The following is a 24,410-nucleotide window of genomic DNA, read 5'->3' as shown; positions in this document are numbered from 1 at the left end:
AATTACAATGTTATTAAGGGGTATTTCTGTACCCTAGAATTACATACTCAATATATATATTAATAGACTGAAAGGCGCAACCACAAGGGTCTGACGCACTTTCTCTAGAATCTCTCTCTCTCTCTCTCTCTATATCTCGGTGACAGGTCTGTGTAGAGATCAAGGACCCCTTTCTCACATGGTATCAGAGCAGCGTGACGTCTGGGAGTGAAGAGCTGCCTCGTTTTCATCCTATCAACGTGAAAGTCGACAGGCGTGTGGATCTGACCAACTCTGGGTGTGCAAGCTCAATCTTGGTTTCACTGTGACAAACCTCGATTTTGGTTTCACGGTGACAGGCACGTGAATCTGTGAAAAACTCGACCTCTTGTGTTTCTCGGTCACAGGTCGTTCTTCTCTCTTTGTCAACTTATTCACCTTTAATCTGAAATCATACATCTGTTTTTACTTCAGATCACTGTGGTTCTTCTGTTTTTCTACAATTTGTGCTTCTGAAATCTCTGTTAACCTCTGCTGTTTCGTGGGTTCTGAAATCACTTTTGATTGCATTTTCTAAAATCGCATTATTCTTTTTCTGTTTTTCTCTTTCTGTTTGCCGAAGTACAACCACGTGAAATTGATCCAACACGTGAACCTGTTTCTCCTGCTTTTCTGTTAGCCGAGACATGTTTCTACTATCTATTAGCCGAGTGCTCTGTTAGCCGAATCCAACCACGTGAAATTGATTACCTTTCTGTTATCGAAGTCCAGCCACGTGATTTTGATCAAACACGTGAAGCTGATTAGCCAAGCCCTTTATTTTGTCTCTCATACCTAAGTGTCAGTTCATGTTTTCTCTTAAATGGATTTCACTCACGCACAGTCATGTCTGCCTTCCAGCTTTCTCGGTCAACTAGTCTCTGAAAAACTGAATAACTCAAATTTCTTAACCTGGAAAAGACAGATCATCCCATTTATAAAGAGTCGGGACCTCTCTGGTCATCTGGATGGATCGGTTCCACCGCCTCCAGAATTCATTTCGCAGGAAAAAGCGGATGATAAAGGAGAACAATCTATTGTTTTTCACAAGAATCCAGAATATGTTGCTTGGATGAAGAGGGATCAATCGCTAGTGACATACATCACTTCAACTCTCTCACAGGAGGTCCTTGTTGCCCTTCCTGATGATTGTTCGGCCAAGGAACTGTGGGGCAAGTTAGTTCAAACATATTCATAAATTTCTGAGGCAAGAATTATGTTTCTTAAGCGAGAGTTTCATATGTTGAAGAAAGATTCCATGTCTATTATGGAATACCTGAACAAAATGAAAGGCATCACAGACCATCTGGCTATTGTTGGGTGTCTTGTCAGTGAAAAAGATAAAGTGCAACAAACCTTGAGTGGATTGGGGCCAGACTATCATGTTATGACGACAACCTTACTATGTTTACCAGAACCTCCAAAGTTTGAAGATCTTCGTGCGAAATTATTGCAATATGAAATGACTCTGAAAGGATCTTCTGAAGATTCTCATGGACATTCAGTAACCCAAGATGTGCTAGCTACAAGAATGAGTTATGGTCGAGGACGAGGAAGTTTCTTTCGAGGAAAGGGAGGCCAATGGAGAAATACCTATGGAGGTCGTGGTATACTTCCAACACCCAATATACAAAGACAAAGACCCATTCCCACCTGTTTTCTATGCAATAAGAAAGGACACATTAAAGCAAATTGTTGGTTTAATCCTCAAAACAAAGGGAAAGCCCCACAAGCAGAGGCTAGGAAGGATGGAGAAGTAAAGGAGTTGCTGTTGGCAGCCTTGGCAGGATTGAATATGAAGCAAAATGACAAAGGCATTTGGTATGTCGACTCCGGAGCAACTACTCACGTCACGAGTGATGTAGGTAAACTCTTGACTCTTACTTCTTATGTTGGTAAGAATAGCATAGTCACAGGAGATGGATCTCATCACTCTATCTCACATATTAGAAATGCCATTATACCCATGTCAAAGTCCTCTCTTAATCTTCCAAGTGTCATCCATGCACCTAATATTCAAAAGAACATTGTTTCTGTCTCAAAACTTGTTGATGATGTTAATGCTTCAGTTGAATTTACTCCTTCTTCTGTTTATGTCAAGGATCTTCGCACGAGGAAGACATTCGCTGAAGGAAAACGATGGGGCAACATGTACATCTTTCAAGAAGATTCTTCCTCTATTCATTCCGACTATTCATCCTTGAAGCCTCACCAACGTCAATTTTTTGATCCTGATTTTGTGTTTACTATTTCTGAATGTAATAAGCCAAGACTTTGGCATAGTCGTCTTGGCCATTGTGGTCGCCATTTTATTGAAAAACTTGTCTTGAATAATCTCATTCCTAAGTCCAGTCTGAGTTCAGAGGTCATTGATACAAAGTGTTCTAGTTGTCATTTATGTAAGAGTCATGTTTTACCATTCACTTTCATTAATAAAAGAGCTTCAAGGCCATTTGAGGTCATTTGTTCAGATGTCTGGGGTCCTGCCCCAATTACTTCTCTTTCTGGCAGTAAATATTATCTTATTTTCATTGATAGTTACTCGCGTTATACTTGGATATTTTTTATGAATCACAAATCAGAAGTCTTTGGATTGTTCCAGAGATTTCATTATTTTGTTCAAACTCATTTCTCTACCAACATTCTCAATTTCCAGTGTGATGGAGGAGGTGAATTCTCCTCGAGTGACTTTGTTAGTTTCCTTCAACATAATGTGATAAAGAGAAGAGTGTCTTGCCCGCATACACCTCAACAAAATGAGATTTCTGAGAGGAAGCATCAACACATTGTTGAGACTGCAATCAGCATGATGCACGGGAGAAATCTCCCTGTATCATTATGGACTGAGGCTTTTCACTCCACAATTCATGTGATAAATCGTCTGCCCATGAGTATTTTAGAAAATAAGTTACCATATTTCTCTCTATTTGGCATACAACCTGATTATCATGAATTACGTGTGTTTGGGTCTGTTTGCTATGTTCACATTGACAACTCACTAAGGCACAAGTTCCAAGATAAAGCCTTAAAATCAGGTTTATAGGATATGCAGAAGACTACAAAAGGTATAGGTGTTAGAAAGTGACTTTGAATATTTTAGGTTCGATAATGAACCCATACACATGCACATTAAGTGCGAATATACCCACTTAAGGGAACAACACAAGCACATCAAGTGCTAATACATAAACCCATAAAAGGGATAAATATGACTTAAAGTCATAAGTTGAATATTATTGAAGAAATAGGAAGAAGAGGGTAAAAACCCTATACAATGGAGCATAACCTCCTCCAAGGAGTGAAGGAATTACAAGGGGGAGACCCCTATTTATAACACAAGAGAGGAGCCACATAGGGGGCTCCCAAAGGAGTCGTTGGGAGCCCCCAACGACTCTTTGGGGAGCCTCCCTAGGTGGCGCAAACCACAAAAAAAAAAGAAAAATAAAAAGAAAAATTACAAAACATATTCCAAATGGAATATGCGTAAAATTGTGAAATGTCTAAACTACCCCTATGCCTATAAATAGAGAAATATATATTTTATATATATAATTAGGATAATACATATGCATATATACCATATATGAATATGTATTATCCTTTATATATATAAAATATATATAATATTACAAAGGTTGAATGATACATTTTCCTATAACGGTTGGGTTACATCAAGGATCTGCTTTAAGCCCTTTCCTATTTGCTATAGTGATGGATGAGCTTACGAGATCAATTCAAGAAAATGTGCCGTGGTGTATGTTGTTTGCTGATGATATTGTTTTGATTGATGAGTTTAGAGCTGGGGTTAATGCTAAGTTAGAATTATGGAGACAGACATTGAAAGCAAGATGTTTTAAGTTGAGTAAGAGTAAGACAGAATACATGGAATGTCGATTTAGTAAGCAACGAAATAGAGATGAGAGTGTAGTGAAGCTTGGTGAGCAAGAAATACCGGTGGATGATTCTTTCAAATATTTGGGATCTATATGGAGAAATTGATGAAGATGTAAATCATAGGATAAAGGTTGGGTGGATGAAATGGAAGAGTGCAACTGGAGTGTTGTGCGATCGTAGAATGCCATTGCGGTTGAAGGGAAAGTTTTATAGGACGACTATTAGGCCCGCTTTACTATATGGTACGGAATGTTGGGCTGCCAAGAGACATCATATTCAAAAAATGAGTGTAGCTGAGATGCGTATGCTGAGATGGATGTGTGGAAATATAATAAAAGATAAGATTCGGAACGAGGAGATACGTAAGAAGGTAGGCGTTGCACCCATTGAAAATAAGATGAGAGAGAATCGTTTACGGTGGTTTGGACATATTCGACGAATGCCTAATGATGCTCCAGTTAGAAGGATGGAGAAATAAGAAAATATATTAGTTAAAAAAGGTCGGGGTAGGCCTAGGAAGACATGGATGGAGGTGATAGGAAATGATATGAATGCTTTGAACCTCACCGAGGACATGGCATTGGATAGAAATGAATGGAGGAGAAGGATTCATGTGGAAGACTCAGAATGATTTTCTTTGTTGGTTCATATCACCGACCTCAATTGTTTTGGGATGAAGGCGTAGTTGTTGTTTGTTGTTGTTGTTGTTTGAATGATACATTTTAACACCCCCCCTCAAACTTTGCGTGGGGGAACAAAAAGATTGAAGAAAGCAGGAGGAAGATTCTCAAGGCTTCAAGAGCCTTCCGTACGAATGCCATTGCAAATGTCTTCCTCCAACGTCTTTAACGATGAACACCTTCCATGATCTATCCACGGTACTTCTTTTCCTCTTATCTTCAAGATCCTGAGGAACAACAACAAAGAACAAGTAAAAAATATCTTTGCACTTTACTCAAATGGAACATTCCTAACAAGGTGCAAAAATTTATGCATAATAGGATAATTACTTTAGCATGAAAAAAAAAATTTAGAAAACCAAAGTTTCAAAAATCAAATATCATGTTAAATAGTGAGCGGAAACGAATTACAAGAATTCATAATGCATTCATAAGGTCCAATATTGGACAAATACAACCCCATAATGAGAAATAACAAAATGGTCCACTAAGTGACACCACAATAAGCCTACGAAGAGGCATAAGCTACATATACGAAGAGGCATAAGCTACATAAGCTACATATGCTTTATAGAAAGTGATTTTGAATATTTTAGGTTCGATAATGAACCCATACACATGCACATTAAGTGCGAATATTCCCACTTAAGGGAACAACACAAGCACATCAAGTGCTAATACATAAACCCATAAAAGGGATAAATATGACTTAAAGTCATAAGTTGAATATTATTGAAGAAATAGGAAGAAGAGGATAAAAACCCTATACAATGGAGCATAAGCTCCTCCAAGGATTGAAGGAATTACAAGGGGGAGACCCCTATTTATAACATAAGAGAAGAGCCACATAGGGGGATCCCAAAGGAGTCGTTGGGAGCCCCCAACGGTCACATTTTTCCTTCACTCCTTGGAGGAGCTTATGCTCCATTGTATAGGGTTTTTACCCTCTTCTTCCTATTTCTTCAATAATATAGGGGTCTCCCAAAGGAGTCGTTGGGAGCCCCCAACGGTCACATTTGTGACCGTTGGGGGCTCCCCTCCCTAGGTGGCGCAAACCACAAAAAAGAGAAAAATAAAAAGAAAAATAAAAGGAAAAATTACAAAACATATTCCAAATGAAATATGCGTAAAACTGTGAAATGTCTAAACTACCCCTATGCCTATAAATAGAGAAATATATATTTTATATATATAATTAGGATAATACATATGCATATATACCATATATGAATATGTATTATCCTTTATATATATAAAATATATATAATATTACAAAGGCTGAATGATACATTTTAACAATAGGTGCTATGATCCCCTGAGTAAGCGTGTCAAAATATCGAGAAATGTAGTTTTCGATGAAATAAACTTTGATGATCAGCCTGTTAATTCAAGCTTTCATGCTGATAACTCAAGCCCCAGCGTTGAGGTATACTACCCATGGTTAAATTCAAAACTCTTTTCCAATGGTAAAGCAGACTGTCCAGCAAACTGTAGTCAAAAGGAAACACATGAGGAATCAGCCAATGAAACTCAAACGGAACAGACTGTTACACAGGACTTGGAGCCAACAAGGTATAAGGGTGTTGTGTACACCCGACGAGAGAAAGAGCCCTCATTCATTCCTTGTACAAGTACAAATCCATCTGATCCCGCTTCATAGATGATGGATATCAGAAGATCCTCACGGATTTGACATCCGCTTGACAAGTGGGTACGTTATAAAAATTTTTCATTGGATTTTCAGTTATTCTTGACATCCATAAGTAAAGAGGATGAGCCCCTCATGTTCTATCAAGCTGCGAGCTCTAGAAGATGGGTAGAAGCAATGAATGAAGAAATGAAGGCCTTACATGAATGTGGGACATGGGAGATTGTACCTAGACCACTAAACGGAAATGTTGTTGGGTCAAAATGGGTGTGTACAAGATAAAGTATAAACTAGATGGGAGCATCGAAAGGTACAAGGCTAGACTTGTAGCCAAGGGATTCACATAAGAGGAAGGACAAGACTTTGATGAAACCTTTAGTCCTGTAGTTAAAATGGGGACCATTCGCATCGTGTTGAGTCTAGCCATTGGACATGGATGGATATTGAGCCAGCTGGATGTAAAAAATGCATTTCTGCACGGGGATTTAAAAGAGGAGATCTACATGGAACAACCCACTGGATATGCAGAACGAGACACCAAAAAATATGTATGCAAGTTAAAGAGAGCACTCTACGGTTTGAAACAAGCTTCTCGTTCTTGGTTCGACAATTTTTCTCTAGAGATACAAAAGCATGGCTTCTCTCGGTCCCTTCTGGATCACTCATTATTTATTCACAATGAACAAGGCGTCACTACTCTTCTATTGATATATGTAGATGACATCATCATCACAGGGAACTGTAAAAGTCACATTGAGTAGGTGAAGAAGTTATTAAATCAGACATTTAAGATGAAAGATTTGGGAGAGCTGCGATATTTTCTTGGGGTAGAAGTTGATAAAAGAAGTGATACACTCACACTTACTCAACACAAATACACGTTGGACATTCTCAGCAGCGCAGGCATGACAGATTGTAAGCCGTTAACAACTCCAAGTGTCATTCATCTGAATCTGAGTTCAAAGGAAGGGGATATATATGGAGATCCCACTAAGTATCGCAGTTTAGTTGGCATGTTGCAATACCTGACTTTTACTAGACCTGATATAGTGTACTCGGTTAATCAGGTGTCCCAGTTTATGCATGAACCTCGTATGTCACATATGGAGGCAGTCAAACGAATACTTCGTTACCTGAAGGGTACAGTTGGTGATGGGCTGGTATACAAGAAAAGAGAATTAGATCCAGGCGGGGGCCATGAGATCGTCATTTATGCTGATGCTGATTGGGCGGGTGATCCAGATGAACGACGATCAGTATCCGGTTATTGCAACTTCATTGGATCAAACTTGGTATCCTGAAGCAGTAGAAAACAAAAGGCGATTGCTAGGTCAAGCACTGAGGCTGAATACAGATCGATGGCTGCTGCTACGACTGAGGCTACATGGATAAGACACCTTCTGACAGAAATGGGAGAACCGATCGCTCGGTCACTGCTACTGTGTGACAATCAAAGTGCCATCAACATGTCCTTCAATCCCATCCATCATAGTCGAGCAAAGCATATTGAAATAGATCATCATTTTCTTAGGAAAAAGGTTGAAGATAAAGAGATTGAGCCCATGTATGTGCCAACTGAAGAACAAGTTGCTGACATTCTCACTAAAGGGTTGACAAATGACAGATTTTGGTTTCTGAAAGGCAAGTTGTTCATGGTTCAGGACCATGCACAACTTGAGGGAGGCTGAAAAGAAGTCGTCATTATGTATATGCAGGACCCGACCCGATCTATATACTGGATCGGGTCCAGACCCAATCAATGTATAATGTAAATAACAATGTTATTAAGGGGTATTTCTGTACCCTAGAATTACATACTCAATATATTAATAGACTGAAAGGCGCAGCCACAAGGGTCTGACGCCTTTTCTCTAGAATCTCTCTCTCTCTATCTCGGTGACAGGTCTGTGTAGAGATCAAGGACCCCTTTCTCACACCTGCCTCTCTTTTACTTCGTCAGGCAGGGGCGCAACCCTGCCTGCCCTCTCTTTCTGAGGGCAGGGGTACAACCCCTTGCCTCCTCGTATTTTGCTGACAACAGGTCAGCAGGGGCTCGCAGCCCCTGCTTCTTGCGCTCATAGCAGGTATGCAAGGGCACGATGCCCCTACTTCTGCTTCCTTTGCGTTAGGTCAGTCGCAATGACTCCGACATTCTGTTTTGGTGTTAGCGTGCTAAGATTGTCGCTTTTGCAGCTCGTACGACGGATCCCGCTCGCACTCCGCGACCCGAGCCGTCCATCGCGTACAGCCTCAGACGTCAGCAATTTCGCAACTCTCCAAGGTAGAGGAAGATTGCACGAAGGACTTGGATAATTGAATTAAGTTCAATTAAACTAAAAATGATCATTAAATAAATATCTATACAAATATATATATATATATATATATATATATATATATATATATATATATATTTATACGAGTATGCACTTAACTCAAGGACGCGGTTTCGCGATCCTTGCCCTTTACTTTCTGTCGTGTCTTTTACCTTCTGTCAGTCTTTACTTGCCGTCACGCATCACGTCGAGCTTTTTCGTTGCACTCCTGCTTACAGTTTTTAACTTTTTACTTGCTGTTGCGCGTTGTGCCGAGGTTTTGCGTTGCACTTCTGCTTACCGTCTTTACCTTGCCGTCGCGCTTTGCGCTTAAGCTCTTGCTTTTGCAAATGTGTTGTTATTGCCTTGCTATTGCAGATGACGTGCAAGTTTTCGCTCTTTGCGTATACCTTAAAGGCATCCTCGTGGAGGATGCAAGGGGCATTCACCACTCTCTCTCTTGCGATGAGAGTTGAGTTGGGAGCTAGCGTTATATCCTCGTCTAAGGAGAGCGATACCTCGCAAGAATCCTGACTCTTCGAGTACGCAGTCCTGCAGACGAGTTGGGGTTCGAGCGAACTTCTTAGCAGGGGTTCTGTTGAGAAACCTGTATCTCGTCTATCGAGACCGGTATCGAGTCATGCGAGGCATGTAGATACCCCGATAGCGGATGAGATTTTAGAAAATCTCATGCATAATGTTGGCACAAGCTACTGGCTGTTTCACAAGATAAAGAATGTCAAAAGTAAAGTTGATAAACATTACATCTTTTTGAAACACTTTTGTTGAGACTTCTATTGAGGAGCTATATCGCCTTCATCCTAGACTACTTGTAGTCGTGCACTACACGTTAGTACTTCAATAATCGGATGAGATGGTCGTGCGACTTCAAATAGTGCTAAATGCACAATGCTGTAATCACTTAAATTGTGACTGATTCGCCTTCACAGGCAAGATGCTCATGTGGTTTAAAGACCACATCATAGAATAGGTCGTTAGTTAAGCAACCCTAACGCACCCATTCGCTTCTTATTGTCTGTTAAGGGAGAGGACAGAGCGGTACAAAACTGCAATAGACAGGTTGTTAACAACTACCTTACGGGCAATGATCCGCCCTTCCCAATCATTGGAGTTAGGGAAAAAGGGCTACAATAGTAAGCTCAACACTTCTGCAGAAGTTGGATGCATCCGTGATACTGCTTATCAGCCTTTGGGGAATCCTCTCTCGGCTAAAGCCGTCCTTTAGGAGTGGACTCAACTAGCTATTCGGGTTATTGAAAATACATAGAATAACAGACGCCCGAACTAGTCTGAGTTGTTTCTACGTTTTGCCTGCGCATACCCGCAGGCCAGTAATATCGAAACGTTGTTGGGTCGTGAGACGCGCTTGCACTACTTACGCGCTTGCACTACTTACTCGCTTGCACTACTTACGCGCTTGCACTACTGACTCGCTTGCACTACTTACACGCTTGCACTACTTACTCGCTTGCACTACTTATTCGCTTGCACTACTGACTCACTTGCTCTACTTACCCGTTTGGACTGCTTATTCGCTTGCACTACTTATTTGTTTGCACTACTTATTCGTTTGCACTACTTACGCGTTTGCACTATTTACTTGCTTGCACTGCTTACCTGTTTAACTGCATATCTGCTTTAAACAGCGTTACCTGCTGAATTAAATGTACATGATTCAGTTTTCTGTAGTCTCTCTTGTGCATCTACTAGTTTTTCGCGAAACTAACCCATTCTATGGGTACAAGTGATGATTAGGTACACCACGGGCGATGGTAAGATGGCTCAAAGACTTTCTTCTTCCTGTTCTTAGCTCGGGTCCTGGACGTTTGGGGTTTTGTAACGGATTTTTCTTGGGATATCCGAATTTTGTACCATTTGAAAACTTCTTTTAATGGAAGTGGCTTTTCCAAGTGTCTTGCAAGTAGCATGGTTTGTGCGTTTTAGTTGTTTAGCTAACGCGCCCAAAGTTGTCAGCTTGCCTTTCTGAATTTAACAAAAGAATAATCTTTCGCTGATTTCATAAACAAACTCTGAAGGAAAGAGATATTTCTAGTCTCTTGCCTGTTTTTCTGAAAAGGTTCGCAAGTTGAAATTTGGGGCGTTACAACTTGGTATCAGAACTAAGGGAAGCAAGGATTCTTGACCATTGAGCATCCGTATCGCGCTGTGAGTATACCTTTCCTCTTGCTTAGCAAGTGTGTTTTGCATTGTTAAGTTAAGTAGCTTTACACGTTCTGCTTATGTACCAGCATTGCTGGGTTTTTATAAACTACTCATGTTAAGAATGAATAGTACTTATGTTTTGGCTTCTATTTTGAGCTCTCTAAAATTTCTAATTATTGGTATTCCTTGTTTACTTCAAGGATGACAAGGAATTCGAAAGAAGAGTCTACTGACGAATGGTCAGATCAACGGGGATTCGTGATGGATTCCCTAAGTTCCTTGGCAACGGCTATGCGAGACCAGATTCGTTCCCAAAGGGAACTAGCGCCCGTTCCTGAGCCGAGCCCGCATACCACAGTGATGTATGAGAATTTTTTTAAAGCTTGCCCTCCCGACCTTCGACGGCAAGCCCGACCCAGACATTGCCGATAACTGGGTCAGGGAGGTGGAACGAGTGTTCGAGGTCTTGTCAGTCCTCGACGACAAAAAGACGTTATTCGGGACCTTCACGCTGAAGGACAATGCCCGCAGCTGGTGGGACATGGCTCGCAGTGTGCAATTTTCGGGAATTTCACCCATTCCTTGGGAAGCTTTCAAAAAGGCTTTCTTGGAGAACTACTTCCCGCCTCATGCGAGGGAGAAGAAAAAGGTGGAGTTCTTGGAGCTCAGGCAGGGCAATTCGAGTTTGACGGATTATATCGCCAAATTCCAGAGCTTAGAACCCTAGTGCCCCAACCTGTTCGCGGATGATCGCGAGCGAGCAAGAAAGTTTATTCGGGGGCTGAAGGAGGGGCTCGTGTATTAGGTCCTAACCAGCATGCCCTCGACCTTCTCTGCGGCAGTTGCTGCTGCCACCCTCTCGAGTGAAGCCTGCGAGCGCACTAGGAGTACTCAGGGCAGGAAGCCACCCGTTGCGGGTGGTGAGCCAAAGACACCTTCCAACGGCCCAGGCAAACGACTGTTCTTTCCTATAAAGAGCGAATGAGGAAGGGAACAATATCCTCCTTCGAAGCGTCAGCGGCCTCAGGGCAACCCTCCAGCCAGACAGCAGACTGGCAATGTATGACCCAGATGTCGACGATCTCACTATGGGTAGGCGTGCCCGCTCGACACAGGCGGATGCCTGTATTGTGGCAAGATGGGCCACTACGCCCGCGATTGCCGCAAAAAGGCGGCTGACGACTCTAGGTAGAATAGCGGAGCACCTCTGCTTCCTCGGCCACCACAGTCGCAACAGCAGTATCAGATGCCACAACCGCAAACGAGCGGTCAGAGGAGGGCGCCAGGACGCGTCTACTCAGCCAAGGCTGAGCAATTCACCAAGGGCGACCTTGTGCAAGTTACCCTTTTTGTCGCTAACCAAGCGACTTTTGTGCTTTTTGATTGTGGTGCCACACACTCTTTTATTTTGGTAAATTTTGCCGAGTTTTTGCACATATTTGTAAAACCCTTGCATAATACCCTTGAAGTGCATAACTTGATTAGGAAAAACACTATTTGTGCGGCCTACATACCAGAGTTGGACGTAGTCTTGGCAGATCGTTATTTACCTGCTTGTGCTATCTTGCTAGTGATGACGAAATTTGACGTCATCCTAGGCATGGATTGGCTGCACAAGTATCATGCCAAGATTTTCTGCCAAGATAGCAGGATTGTTTTATCTCCACCAGGAATGCCCAAGGTGGAATTCAAGATCGTGAAACCCGTTCGGGCAAGCAAATTGATTTCGTCGTTGAAGGCACAGAGCTACCTGAGGAAGGGATACACTGCCTTTTTGGTTAGTGTCATCCAGTTTGAGCCGATGCGAGTCTCGATGGGAGACTTGGAGGTTGTTCAAGATTTTCTAGACGTCTTCCCGGAGGAACTGCCAGGCCTTCACCTCGCGAGGTGCAGTTCAACATCGAGTTGCTGCAGGGTACTGCGCCAATTTCTAAGGCTCTATATCGGATGGCGGCAGACGAGCTCGAAGAGCTCAAGAAGCAGTTGCAGAAGTTGATGGATCAGAGATTTATCCGCCCCAGTGTCTCGCCTTGGGGAGCTCTTGTCTTGTTCGTGAAAAAGAAGGATGAATCATTGCGTTTATGCATCGATTATCAGATGCTTAACTAGGCGACAATAAAGAATTAGTACCCATTGCCACGCATCGCGGATCTGTTGGACCAGTTGCAGAGGGCCAAGATCTTCTCAAAGATTGATCTTAGATCTGTGTACTATCAACTCAGAATTAAGAGAGATGATATCTCCAAGACGGCCTTCTGGACCAGATACGAGCATTACGAATTTACGGTCATGCCCTTCGGAATCACTAACGCTCCTGCAACGTTTATGGATCTTATGAATAGGGTGTTCAAACCCTTCTTGGACACCTTCGTGATCATTTTGATCGACGACATCCTGGTGTATTCAGACAGCTGGGAGCAACATCGTGAGCACTTGAGAGTAATTCTCGAAACCTTACGAAAGGAGCGTTTGTTCGCTAAGTACTCTAAGTGTGAGTTTTGGCTCGAGAAGATCATGTTTTTGGGACATGTCATCTCCAAGGAAGGTGTGTCTGTGGATCCCGCGAAGGTAGAGGCTGTACTTAGTTGGTAGCAGCCGAGGAATGTTCGTGACATCCGAAGTTTTCTTGGATTAGCTGGGTATTACCGAAGGTTTATCCAGGACTTTTCTAAGATCTCTCTACCCATGACGAAGCTCCTGAAGAAAGAAACTAAGTTCGTGTGGGATGACATGTGCGAGAGTAGTTTTCAGACATTGAAGGAACGTCTTACGACTGCTCCTATTTTGACCCTACCTTCGGGTCAAGGTGGTTTTGTGATTTACACCGACGCTTTCAGGACAGGTTTGGGTTGTGTCTTAATGCTGAATGATAGAGTGATCGCCTATGCATCGCGCCAACTTAAAATACATGAGAAGAATTATCCGACTCATGATTTGGAGTTAGCAACGGTGATCTTTGCATTGAAGATATGACAACACTATTTGTACGGGGAACGGTTCGAGGCTTTTACAGATCATAAGAGCCTAAAATATTTGTTCTCGCAGAAGGAGCTGAATATGAGGCAGCGACGATGGCTGTAATTCTTTAAGGATTACGACTTTACCTTGTCCTACCACCCAGGAAAGGCGAACGTCGTGGCCGACGCTCTGAGCCTCAAGTCTCCCAGCATTTCCGTTAACTTATTATTCGTGGGCTGGAAGCTGATCGAGGATCTGATATCGTGAGAACCGTTTGCGGTCACTCAAGATTCGATCGGTCTTTCCGGCATGGTAGCTCAACCTGAGCTATTATCAAAGATCTTTGTCAGTCAGAAGATCGATGCGCAATACGAAAAGCTGAAGGCTCTAGCGCAGCGGGCCGATACCCCCTTCTGTCTGAGTGAGGAAGGTGTATGACATAAGGATCGTCTGTGGGTGCCAGAAGATCTTATTTTGAGAGATGAGATTCTCGCGGAAGCCCACAAGTCCAAGTACACGATTCACCCGGGCGACATGAAGATGTTTAAAGATTTGCAGCGCAGGTATTGGTGGAGCAAAATAAAGCGAGACGTAGAGTACGTTTCAAAGTGCTTGACTTGCCAATAAGTTAAGATCGAGCACCAACGATCAGGTGGAGTGTTGCAGCAGATGGAGATTCCCCAATGAAAGTGGGAGGACATCACGATGGACTTCATCGTCGGTTTGCAGAGGACGTGGAGGAAACACGATGCGGTTTGGGTGATCGTGGATCGACTCACTAAATCGACGCATTTTCTCCCTATCCGGCTCAGTTAGTCACTGGACAACTTGGCAGACCTCTATGTCAGGGAGATTGTGAGATTGCACGGTGTTCCTGTGTCAATCATCTCCGATCGTGACCCGAGGTTCACCTTTAGGTTCTGGGGGCAGCTGCAGTTGACCTTGGGCACGAAACTGAATTTCAGCACCGCCTTCCACCCTCAGACCGACGTACAATCTGAACGCACAATTCAGACTTTGGAGGACATGCTGCGAGCGTGCATGATAAACTAGAAGAGAGAATGGGACTCTCATACCGGGTTGGCAGAATTCACGTACAATAATAGTTATCATGCGAGCATCGGTATGGCCCCGTACGAAGCCTTGTACGGGAAGCCTTGTCGATCACCTATTTACTGGGACGAGGTTGGTGAGCGAATGCTAGATTCACCTATAATGCTATAGCACTATACTCAGCAAGTGCAGATGATTAGGGAACGTCTGCGTATCGCGCAAAGTCGGCATAAGTGTTATGTGGATCGTCGACATAGAAAGCTCGTGTTCTCAACGGGAGATATGGTTTTTGTTAAGGTATCTCTTACAAAGAGCGTTTTCCGTTTCGGGAAGAAGGGAAAGCTGAGTCCCCGGTTCTTTGGACCTTTTGAGATCCTGGATCGGATCGGTGAGGCGACTTACCGTGTTGCGCTGCCTCCTCAGTACGCTCAGATTCACGACGTCTTTCACATATCTATGCTGAGAAGATACGTTCACGACCCATCACACATCATTCATTATGATAATGTGGATATCAAAAAAGACTTGACGTTCGAGGAAAGGCCAGTGGCAATCATTGATCGTCGAGACCAAGTGCTCAGATCGAATACGATTTCTCTTGTAAAAGTACGTTGGCAACACCATGGAATAAATGAATGTACATGGGAGCCTGAGTCTGATATCAGGGAAAAATACCCTGACTTGTATTTTGACCAATATATGCAATAGAAATTTCGCGGACGAAATTATTTTAAGGAGGGTAGGATTTAACAACTCAAAAAAAAAATTGTATTGATTCGGGCCAGATCCGGACCCGACCCGGACCACCACCTCTCGCTGTCATTAAAGATAGCGAGGCAGGCGGGAGGAGGGTTACGAAACCCCCCTCACCGCCTTTCCCCTCTGCTCTCTTGTCTCTCTCCCTTACCCTCTTGCTCGTCCACTGTCACCGACGCTGGCGACCCCCGACAACCTGCCGCCACCGACGTCGGCGACCTCCCGTCTCCGGCGAGCTTCTCTCCGACAGCCTCCCCACGTACGGTCCTCCTCCTCCCCTTCTTCTCCTCTTTCGTCCGTATTTCTCTCTCTCTCTTTCCCCCTCGTTTCTCCGTTGCGCAGGGAGGGTGGCCAAGCCACCTCCCTGCTGCCCTAAATCACAGGGGAGGGGCAAAGCCCCTCCCTGTGCCGTGGTTGGTAAGGGAGGGGCCGAGCCCCTCCCGATACCCTCTTGTTGCAGGGGAGGAGCCCAACTCCTCCCTGCACCCTTGTAAGTAGGGGAGGGGCTGAGTCCCCTCCCTGCTTCTTGTTACGGCAGGGGAAGGGGTCGGCCCCCTCCCTGCTCTTTGTTTCGGCAGGGGAGGGGCCGAGCCCCCTCCTTGTGCCTCTTCGCTCTTTAGGCGGGGGCTTCGCCCCTTGCCTGTTCGCATTTCATTAGGGAGGGGCCGAGCCCCTGCCTCTGTGCATGTTCGACAGGCAGGGGCGAAGCCACCTGCCTCTCTTTTACTTCGCCAGGCAGGGGCGCAACCCTACCTGCCCTCGCTTTCTGAGGGCTAGGTTACAACCCCCTGCCTCATCGTATTTTGCTGACAGCAGGTCAGCAGGGGCTCGCAGCCCCTGCCCCTGCTTCTTGCGCTCATAACAAGTATGCAAGGGCACGATGCCCCTGCTTCTGCTTGCTTCGCATTAGGTCAGTGGCAATGACTTTGACCTTCTGTTTTGGTGTTAGCGTGCTAAGATTGTCATTTTGCAGCTCGTACGACGGATCCCGCTCGCGCTCTGCGACCCGAGCCGTTCATCGTGTACACTCGCAGACGCCTGCAAGCTCGCAACTCTCCAAGGTAGGGGAAGATTGCACGAAGGACTTGGATAATTGAATTAAGTTCAATTAAACTAAAAACGATCATTAAATAAATATATATATATATATATATACAAATATATATATATATATATATATATATATATATATATATATTTATATTTATACGAGTATGCACTTAACTCAAGGACGCGGTTTCGCGATCCTTGCCCTTTACTTTCTGTCGTGTCTTTTACCTTCTGTCAGTCTTTACTTCCCTTCGCGGATGGCGTCGAGCTTTTGCGTTGCACTCCTGCTTACAGTTTTTACTTGCTGTCACGTGTTGTGCCGAGGTTTTGCGTTGCACTCCAGCTTACAGTTTTTACTTGCTGTTGCGCGTTGTGCCGAGGTTTTGCGTTGCACTTCTGCTTACCATCTTTACCTTGCCGTCGCGCTTTGCGCCAAGGCTTTTGCTTTTGCATATGTGTTGTTATTGCCTTGCTATTGCAGATGACGTGCAAGTTTTCGCTCTTTGCGTATGCCTTAAAGGCATCCTCGTGGAGGATGTAAGGGGCATTCACCACTCTCTCTCTTGCGACGAGAGTTGAGTTGGGAGCTAGCGGTACATCGTCGTCTAAGGAGAGGGATACCTCACAAGAATCCTGACTCTTCGAGCACGCAGTCCTGCTGACGAGTTGGGGTTCAAGCGAACTTCTTAGCAGGGGTTCTGTTGAGAAACCTGTATCCCGTCTATCGAGGCCGGTATCGAGTCATGCGAGGCATGTAGATACCCCGATAGCGGATGAGATTTTAGAAAATCGCATGCATAATATTGACACAAGTTACTGGCTGTTTCACAAGATAAAGAATGTCAAAAGTAAAGTTGATAAACATTACATCTTTGTGAAATACTCTTGTTGACTCTTCTATTGAGGAGCTATACCCCCTTCATCCTGGACTACTTGTAGTCGTTTACTACACGCTAGTACTGCGATAATCAGATGAGATGGTCGTGCGACCTCGAATAGTGCTAAATGCACAATGCTGTAATCACTTTAATGGTGACTGATTCGCCTTCACAGGCAAGATGCTCGAGTGGTTTAAAGACCACAACATAGAATGGGTCGTTAGTTAAGCAACCCTAACGCACCCATTCGCTTCTTGTTGTTTGTCAAGGGAGAGAACAGAGCAGTACAAAACTCCAATGGACAGGTTGTTAACAACCACTCCACGGACAATGATCCGGCCTCCCTAGTCATTGGAGTTAGGGGAAAGGGGCTACAATAGTTAGCTCAACACTTTTGCAAAAGTTGGATGCATCCGTGACGCTGCTTATCAGCTTTTGGGGAATCCTTTATCGGCTAAAGCCGTCCTTTTAGAAGCGGACTCAACTAGCTATTCGGGTTATTGAATATATATAGAATAACAGACGCCCGAACTAGTCTCAGTTGTTTCTACGTTTTGCCTGCGCGTACCCGCAGACCAGTAATATCGAAACGTAAAGTTTGTTCACACTGGTTGTTGGGTCGTGAGACTCGTTTGCACTATTTACGCGCTTGCACTACTTACTCGCTTGAACTACTGACTCGCTTGCTCTACTTACCCGTTTGCATTGCTTATTTGCTTGCATTACTTATTTGTTTGCACTACTTGTTCGCTTGAACTAATTACGCGTTTGCACTATTTACTTGCTTTCACTGCTTACCTGTTTACTTGCATATGTGCTTTAAACTGCTTAACCTGCTGAATTAAATGTACATGATTCAGTTTTCTGTAGTTTCTCTTGTGCACCTACTAGTTTTTTGCGAAACTAACCCATTCTATGGGTACATGTGATGATTAGGTACACCACGGGCGATTGCGCGATGACAATATGGCTCAAAGACTTTCTTCTTCTTGTTCTTAGCTCGCGTCCTGGACGTTTGGGGTTTTGTAACGGATTTCTCTGGGGATATCCGAATTTTGTACTATTTGGAAACTTCTTTTAATGGAAGTGGCTTTTCCAAGTGTCTTGCAAGTAACATGGTTTGTGCGTTTTGGTTGTTTAGCTAACGCACCCAAAGTTGTTAGCTTGCCTTTCTGAATTTAACAAAAGAATAGTCTTCCACTGATTTCATAAACAAACTCTGAAGGAAAGAGATATTTCTAGTCTCTTGCCTGTTTTTCTGAAAAGGTTCACAAGTTAAAATTTGGGGCGTTACACTTTATCGGCCATTATGTCTATATAAAGGAGCTTACACCCCTTGTTTATTATGTGTGTCTCAAACACTCCATCCTCTATAAGATTTATATTTTTTATATGTGTTCTAGCCTCTAAGTGGCTCTTGTGCTTGTGTTCTTGTATTGACCCATAAGTGGTCTTTGGTTGTGCACATTCTTGTGTGTTTGTAAGCCCATAAGAGGCGTCTATTTGTGCCTTTTCTATTTTATTACAGTGAATCTCTTGAAAATATGTACAATTTATAGATTTTATATGGTAAAAGTATTAATCGGTCTGTTAATCCTAATTCTGATCCAGATTTGAACATATTTGCAGACATAACTCTTTTCCTGGTTCTGATTTGACCTGATTGTATTTGTTCTGAATCTGACTGTGATTTGGAATACATATACTATTTTCATCCAACACTAGGTAGGATCCAGTGTCATGAGGATCTGAGTTGTGCATGTGCTCCAATCAATTTGCATCCTTACTGAATCCGTGTACCTGTATATTGGCAGATGGAAAACCATGCCAATTGTATTGTATCTTGATTAGGCTTTGTGATCTGATAGTTTTTTGATTCTGTTACAGATCCTAGCAAATGCAGAAGATTGAAGCACATTAATCTTTTATAAAGGTTGTTTTTCATGATATCAACAAGTTCTAAAATGGTCCCTTTTTGTTTCTATCTGCATCAAGTAAATGCCAAAGATAGCTGATATAATTGTAAAATATACCAAATTGAGGTGAGTTCTATATGGAATGAATAAAAAAAAACAAATCTGTGTATCTTTTTTTGTCTATTTATCATTAAAGTAGAGTCTCTGTGCCAATCAACCAATAGATGAATAATATTCCGGATTGCTTTTGTTTGTTGTCCTTTATTTTTGAATGAAATGAATTGGAATTGGCATATAACTTTTGCCATGTGCAACTCTATATCTAGTTTCTCAATTTTTTCCCGTTTGTGTACACTAATTGTTTAATCATCTTTTTTCACTAATCCAGGTTTCCATATTGGCTGGGACCCTTGCTCGTTTGGATAGAGATGCTCCTCACTATAAAAAGTATGTGATGGATGTTTGCACTTATAATAGTATGGACTAACTGAATATAATTGGTATTCATTATTTGCTTGTTAAATGTTTATGCCTCCTATATACGTAAGGCGTGTGTGCCTAAGGAAAGTGAGGAAAAAAGAAAGAGAGAGAGAGACTAAAGCAGAAAAAGTTGGTGAAATATAAAGTAGTTTTGGCAGCAAGGGGGTCATTATGTATGTGGATTGAATGATTGAAATAGCTCTGATGTCTGAACAAGTTAAAAGAAATGCAAACCAATTATATTGCCCCAACTGACTCATTTTTCTTTTTTTTCTTTTCATTAAAGCTGTAGGGAGCTGCAAAATGAGCATAATTGTATAACATGAACATTTAACCATTTATGAAGACATCTTAATTTCCTTAGAAAGTTTAAGCAGCATGAGAGGAGGCTTGTCTACAACTTCAATGATATGGAAATAGTCTAATAAACCAAGGACCAAGTATGAAATATTCAAATAGTCAATCTCTTGGTTGTCAAATTCTTGTAGATGATGACACTGACTTCACCCTCTCTCACGAAAGCTACTCATCATTTTCAGAACGTGCGACTGGTATGAAGGTACCAGGACAACATTCTCTATTAGCGATAACCTTGGCAACATCGCATAGGGGGAGAATTTGTTACAATGGATCTTATTTAACTATAAACAAATGTGTTAGACCACATCATCAAAGAACTTTCAAATGAATGCTGACTTTGATTTAGATAAACTGTAAAAAATGGACAGCTGCTATCAGGAGATAATAAAAGGGTGTACCGGCAAATGCTTGTCTGACATATTTGGCCCTTGATAGATGCCTGTAGCTAACATGCAGCAGAGAATCTTTTGATCCTGGGGAAAATTGGATATGCATATTTAACAAAAATCCTAGATAAACTTGCTAATGAATCAGAACTTCAATGAATCTTGGGAATGCTAGAAATAAATCTTCAAATCATTATCACAATGTACCCCATTGTGTGGAAACCGGTAAGTTTTCGCAGAAATATTCAGCAGCGTTTATGTTTCTGCAGGTTCCACTGCATGACACAGTTGTTGGAGCCATCTTTCATGAGTAAATGAGCCCCAAAAATCAAAGCGTCCATCCTTGCATCATGTTTGCCTGGGGGCATGGCGTAATTGTTTCTGCAGAAGATTGGGCTCCATGCTGATTTTTGCACAGAGCCCTCTTGTGCGTGAGACAATTGCACCCTAAAATTTGTCTTTGAAAACTGTTTAATGAGTTTTCACGCTTCTTGCATTTACTGCAATATTCCTATAGTTGAAAAACCAATGTCATCTACAACAATGATTGGAATTGGAATCCTGTCTACTGCATAATGTAGCTCTGCTGCTAGCCTATGTCACATGGGTGCCGGTGCGGGTGCGGGGGTGCGGAAAAAATATAAAAAATTATATATATAAAGTCCAAAAGTTGGACATAAATGACCCTGGGTGTGTTGACTGCACCCAGGGTCAGGTTGACTGCATCGGGTGCGGGTGCGGCACCCAGTTGAAGAGTCCCTGTGACATATATAAAGTTAAAGTCCAAACGTTGGACATAAATGACCCTGGGTGCAGTCAACACACCCAGGGTCAAGTTGACCACACCGGGTGCCGCACCTGCACGCGTTGCATCGCGTCGACGCGGGTGCGGCACCCAGTTGGGCGAGTCCCTGTGACATAGCTGCTAGCCAATGTGTCGTGATATAAGGACTACACTTTCTTATTGTCCCTAATGTTTGGGGTCATCATAGATTTCTACTATTGTTTAATTCTTGATATTTCTATAATAACCTTCTTTGCCAATGTCTTCGTTTGCTTCTTTTTTTAATTTATTTTACACCAATTATTTATAATTATCAAAGAATCACTTTGGTGAAGTATGTCTTCCTTTTTGGCTTTATTTTATTTTGAACATTGTTTTTGCTGGATATTTACTTGTTGCATATTGATGTGTTACAGGGATGGATATAATGATTTTAATACATTCTACATGCAGGTAACCATCATGATCATATATGCTTGAATGCTTCTTCATTGACTGTCAAGTTGCTGTCTTGGATTGACACAACATTGCTTGTTTTGTTCTCAGTGCTTACGTGAACTGTATCAAATCGGAGCTTTTATGGTCTACCATACTGTGTACAAGGATAAAATTAGTTTTAAAGACAATTTATTTAGAATGACTGTGTTATGAAGGTTTTACCCTTTGTTCATGACGAAGTTAATATCTTGAATTAGCTGACCTTGGCATACCGAATATAATATCTTAGGTGAAACTGACACGGAATAATCCATTGTCTTCAGGCTGTTAAAGTAATCAAGTTGCATTGTCAAACTAAATTGCTACTTTGAATCTCAAACTACAAAGATTGAGGTTTATAATATTTCCTTTGCTCTAATGTTGGCCTTAGACTAGAAGGTCAAATAATTTGGCAGCAGACAATACTAATGCATTTTCAATTGGAAAATTAATTTTGAATTCTACCTTATCTGAAAAGAATCACAGATTGTAAATGCAGTTGTATGTGGACAAAGCTGGAAAGGGCTATTTAATTTTAAGCAACATAAAGAAACTCTGAAAAATAATAGTTGTTTTTGCTTACTAAGGGGGCATTTGGAAAATGCTTCAAACACTGTTATGAATGGTGTTAGGCCTTATAATGAGGCTGGGATCATGTTTGGTTACAGGCTAACCTGGGTTGGCAAAAAATTTATCCTAAAAAAACCTCACTTTGAGAAAAGATGGGCTTTGAAAGAAGACGGGATATATGGATTTTTTCTGAGGTTAACCTCATCAATTAGGGTTGACCCATTGCCGTTGTTGTCTCCGACCCTCTCCATCCTCACTCTCACTATTGATGTGGTTATCTCCCATCCAGGATGGTGATTGGACTTTGCATTTGTCTACCAATGTTTAAAAAATACTAGAAAATCTGGAGCATTTGCTGGATTTTTGGCCATTTTAAGGCCTTCCATGGCTTTGAAATGGTCAAGATGGTGCCATTCTTCACAGGTGGTACTAACCCAGCCACTTCTTCAGACAAGCCATGACGGAACTATGAGAAATGGGGCAATAGGGCTATTATTGGGAGTGAGATAATGATGATGGTGACAATAATAATGGGAATGGTGGTGTTAGATATGGTGGTGGTGACAATGATAAGGACAATCATATTGAATATGACTGACAATTATGATGATGGTGACAATGATGATGATGTTGATGGTTTAATAATGATGTAAGAGTTGGGTAGTAATGATGATTTAATAGATCAAAAAATGACATTGGAGATGATAAGAAGATGATGATATTCCTGATGTTGATATGTACAATATGATGATGATATTGGGAGAGCTATATGATATAATGGTGGTGACAAAATAATATCACTAAAGGAGATGATGATGATGAGCAAAAGTGTGAAAAAATTGGTGAAAATAATAATAAAGTGATGACGATGATGGTGTTGATGGATAAAGGATAATAATCCGACAAAAGACATGGATGTTAATAATGCATATACACAACAAAGAGAGAGATAGAGGCCACAAAACATGGCTAATATGTTATATGGTGTAAGTTTTATGAAAACACTTTTTAAAACAATATTTTTATTCAAAATCAAGTGAAAGCCAGACACCAAAAATATAAAAACCGGCTCGCACGAGTGGTGGAGTCCGGGCCGATCTCAGAGAGCGGGAAACACTTCATATTCAACACACAATTTACACTACTCTTTATTGCAAAAAAGAAAGAATTAATTAAATAAAATAAACAAGCGAGTACTGCCCTACGCAGAGGGCTTAAACAAATAATAAAATGCCTTATTACAGACCCACATGAATTGAATTGAATTAAAAATAAAAACCTAATCTAAAAATAAAGGCAAAAGTCTTCAGTGCTTGAGTTCTTGTGTCCCTTTATGTCCTTTGTAGGTTGAATACTTTTCTATGGTTTGATTAAGGGCCATTTGAGGGCACTTTTGAGGGCTTGAGGGAACCTCAGAGGGTATTTTGAGGCCATGAAAAGGGCTCTACTGCACGTTTTTCAACGCTTCCCTGCAAAACAAAAACAAGAAACAAAGAGTAAGAGGAAAACTGAACAAGAATTTACTAACTAACGACTAACAAATTCAGCAAAAACGAGATTTGAATTAACTAAACTAAACTATAAACTAACTAATAACAACTTCACTAAAAGACAAAATAGCAAAATAACCTAACTAACTATAATTCAAGAAAGTAAATGTAACAAACTAAGCTTAACTAATTCAAGAAATCAAGAACTTAACTAAACCTAATGATCAAGAATACACTGAGCTGAACATGACAAACTAATGATTAATTTAATCTAACATCATCAAGTTAAAAAAATTAAGCTCGATAATTAACTAATACTATATTAATTGACTACAAGAATTAATTAAAACTAATTATTAGGCTTTATGCAAGATCAAAACGACTAACTAATGACAAAATAGACTAACTGAACCTGCTAAAACTCTATGCCGTACGGATTATGCAGGTAAGCTAATGAATAAAGCTGAAAACATAAAATTAGCCTAAACTATGCTAAAAAAAAAATCAAATGCA

General features: G+C 41.7%; 1 protein-coding gene across 5 annotated transcripts in view; it reads left to right on the top strand.

The window, feature by feature from the left end:
- Positions 1-24,410, top strand: part of DEG7 (DegP protease 7) — a 196,239-nt gene that overhangs the window by 15,836 nt on the left and 155,993 nt on the right. For all 5 annotated transcript variants that reach the window (XR_016433313.1, XM_090014208.1, XM_090014209.1 and 2 more), the window contains exons 4-5: positions 19,739-19,797; positions 21,777-21,813. Coding sequence is in view for 4 of the 5 variants with exons in the window: in XM_090014208.1 (XP_089870334.1) it covers positions 19,739-19,797; positions 21,777-21,813 (96 nt within the window). In the remaining variant the exon portion in view is untranslated. The remainder of the gene's footprint in view (positions 1-19,738; positions 19,798-21,776; positions 21,814-24,410) is intronic.

The sequence above is a fragment of the Nuphar pumila genome, chromosome 7 (assembly GCF_984573655.1).
Source record: "Nuphar pumila chromosome 7, dmNupPumi1.hap1.1, whole genome shotgun sequence".
Classification (NCBI taxonomy): domain Eukaryota; kingdom Viridiplantae; phylum Streptophyta; class Magnoliopsida; order Nymphaeales; family Nymphaeaceae; genus Nuphar; species Nuphar pumila.
The sequence above is the reverse complement of the archived record's forward strand: the minus strand, read 5'-3'. Positions and strand labels throughout refer to the sequence as shown.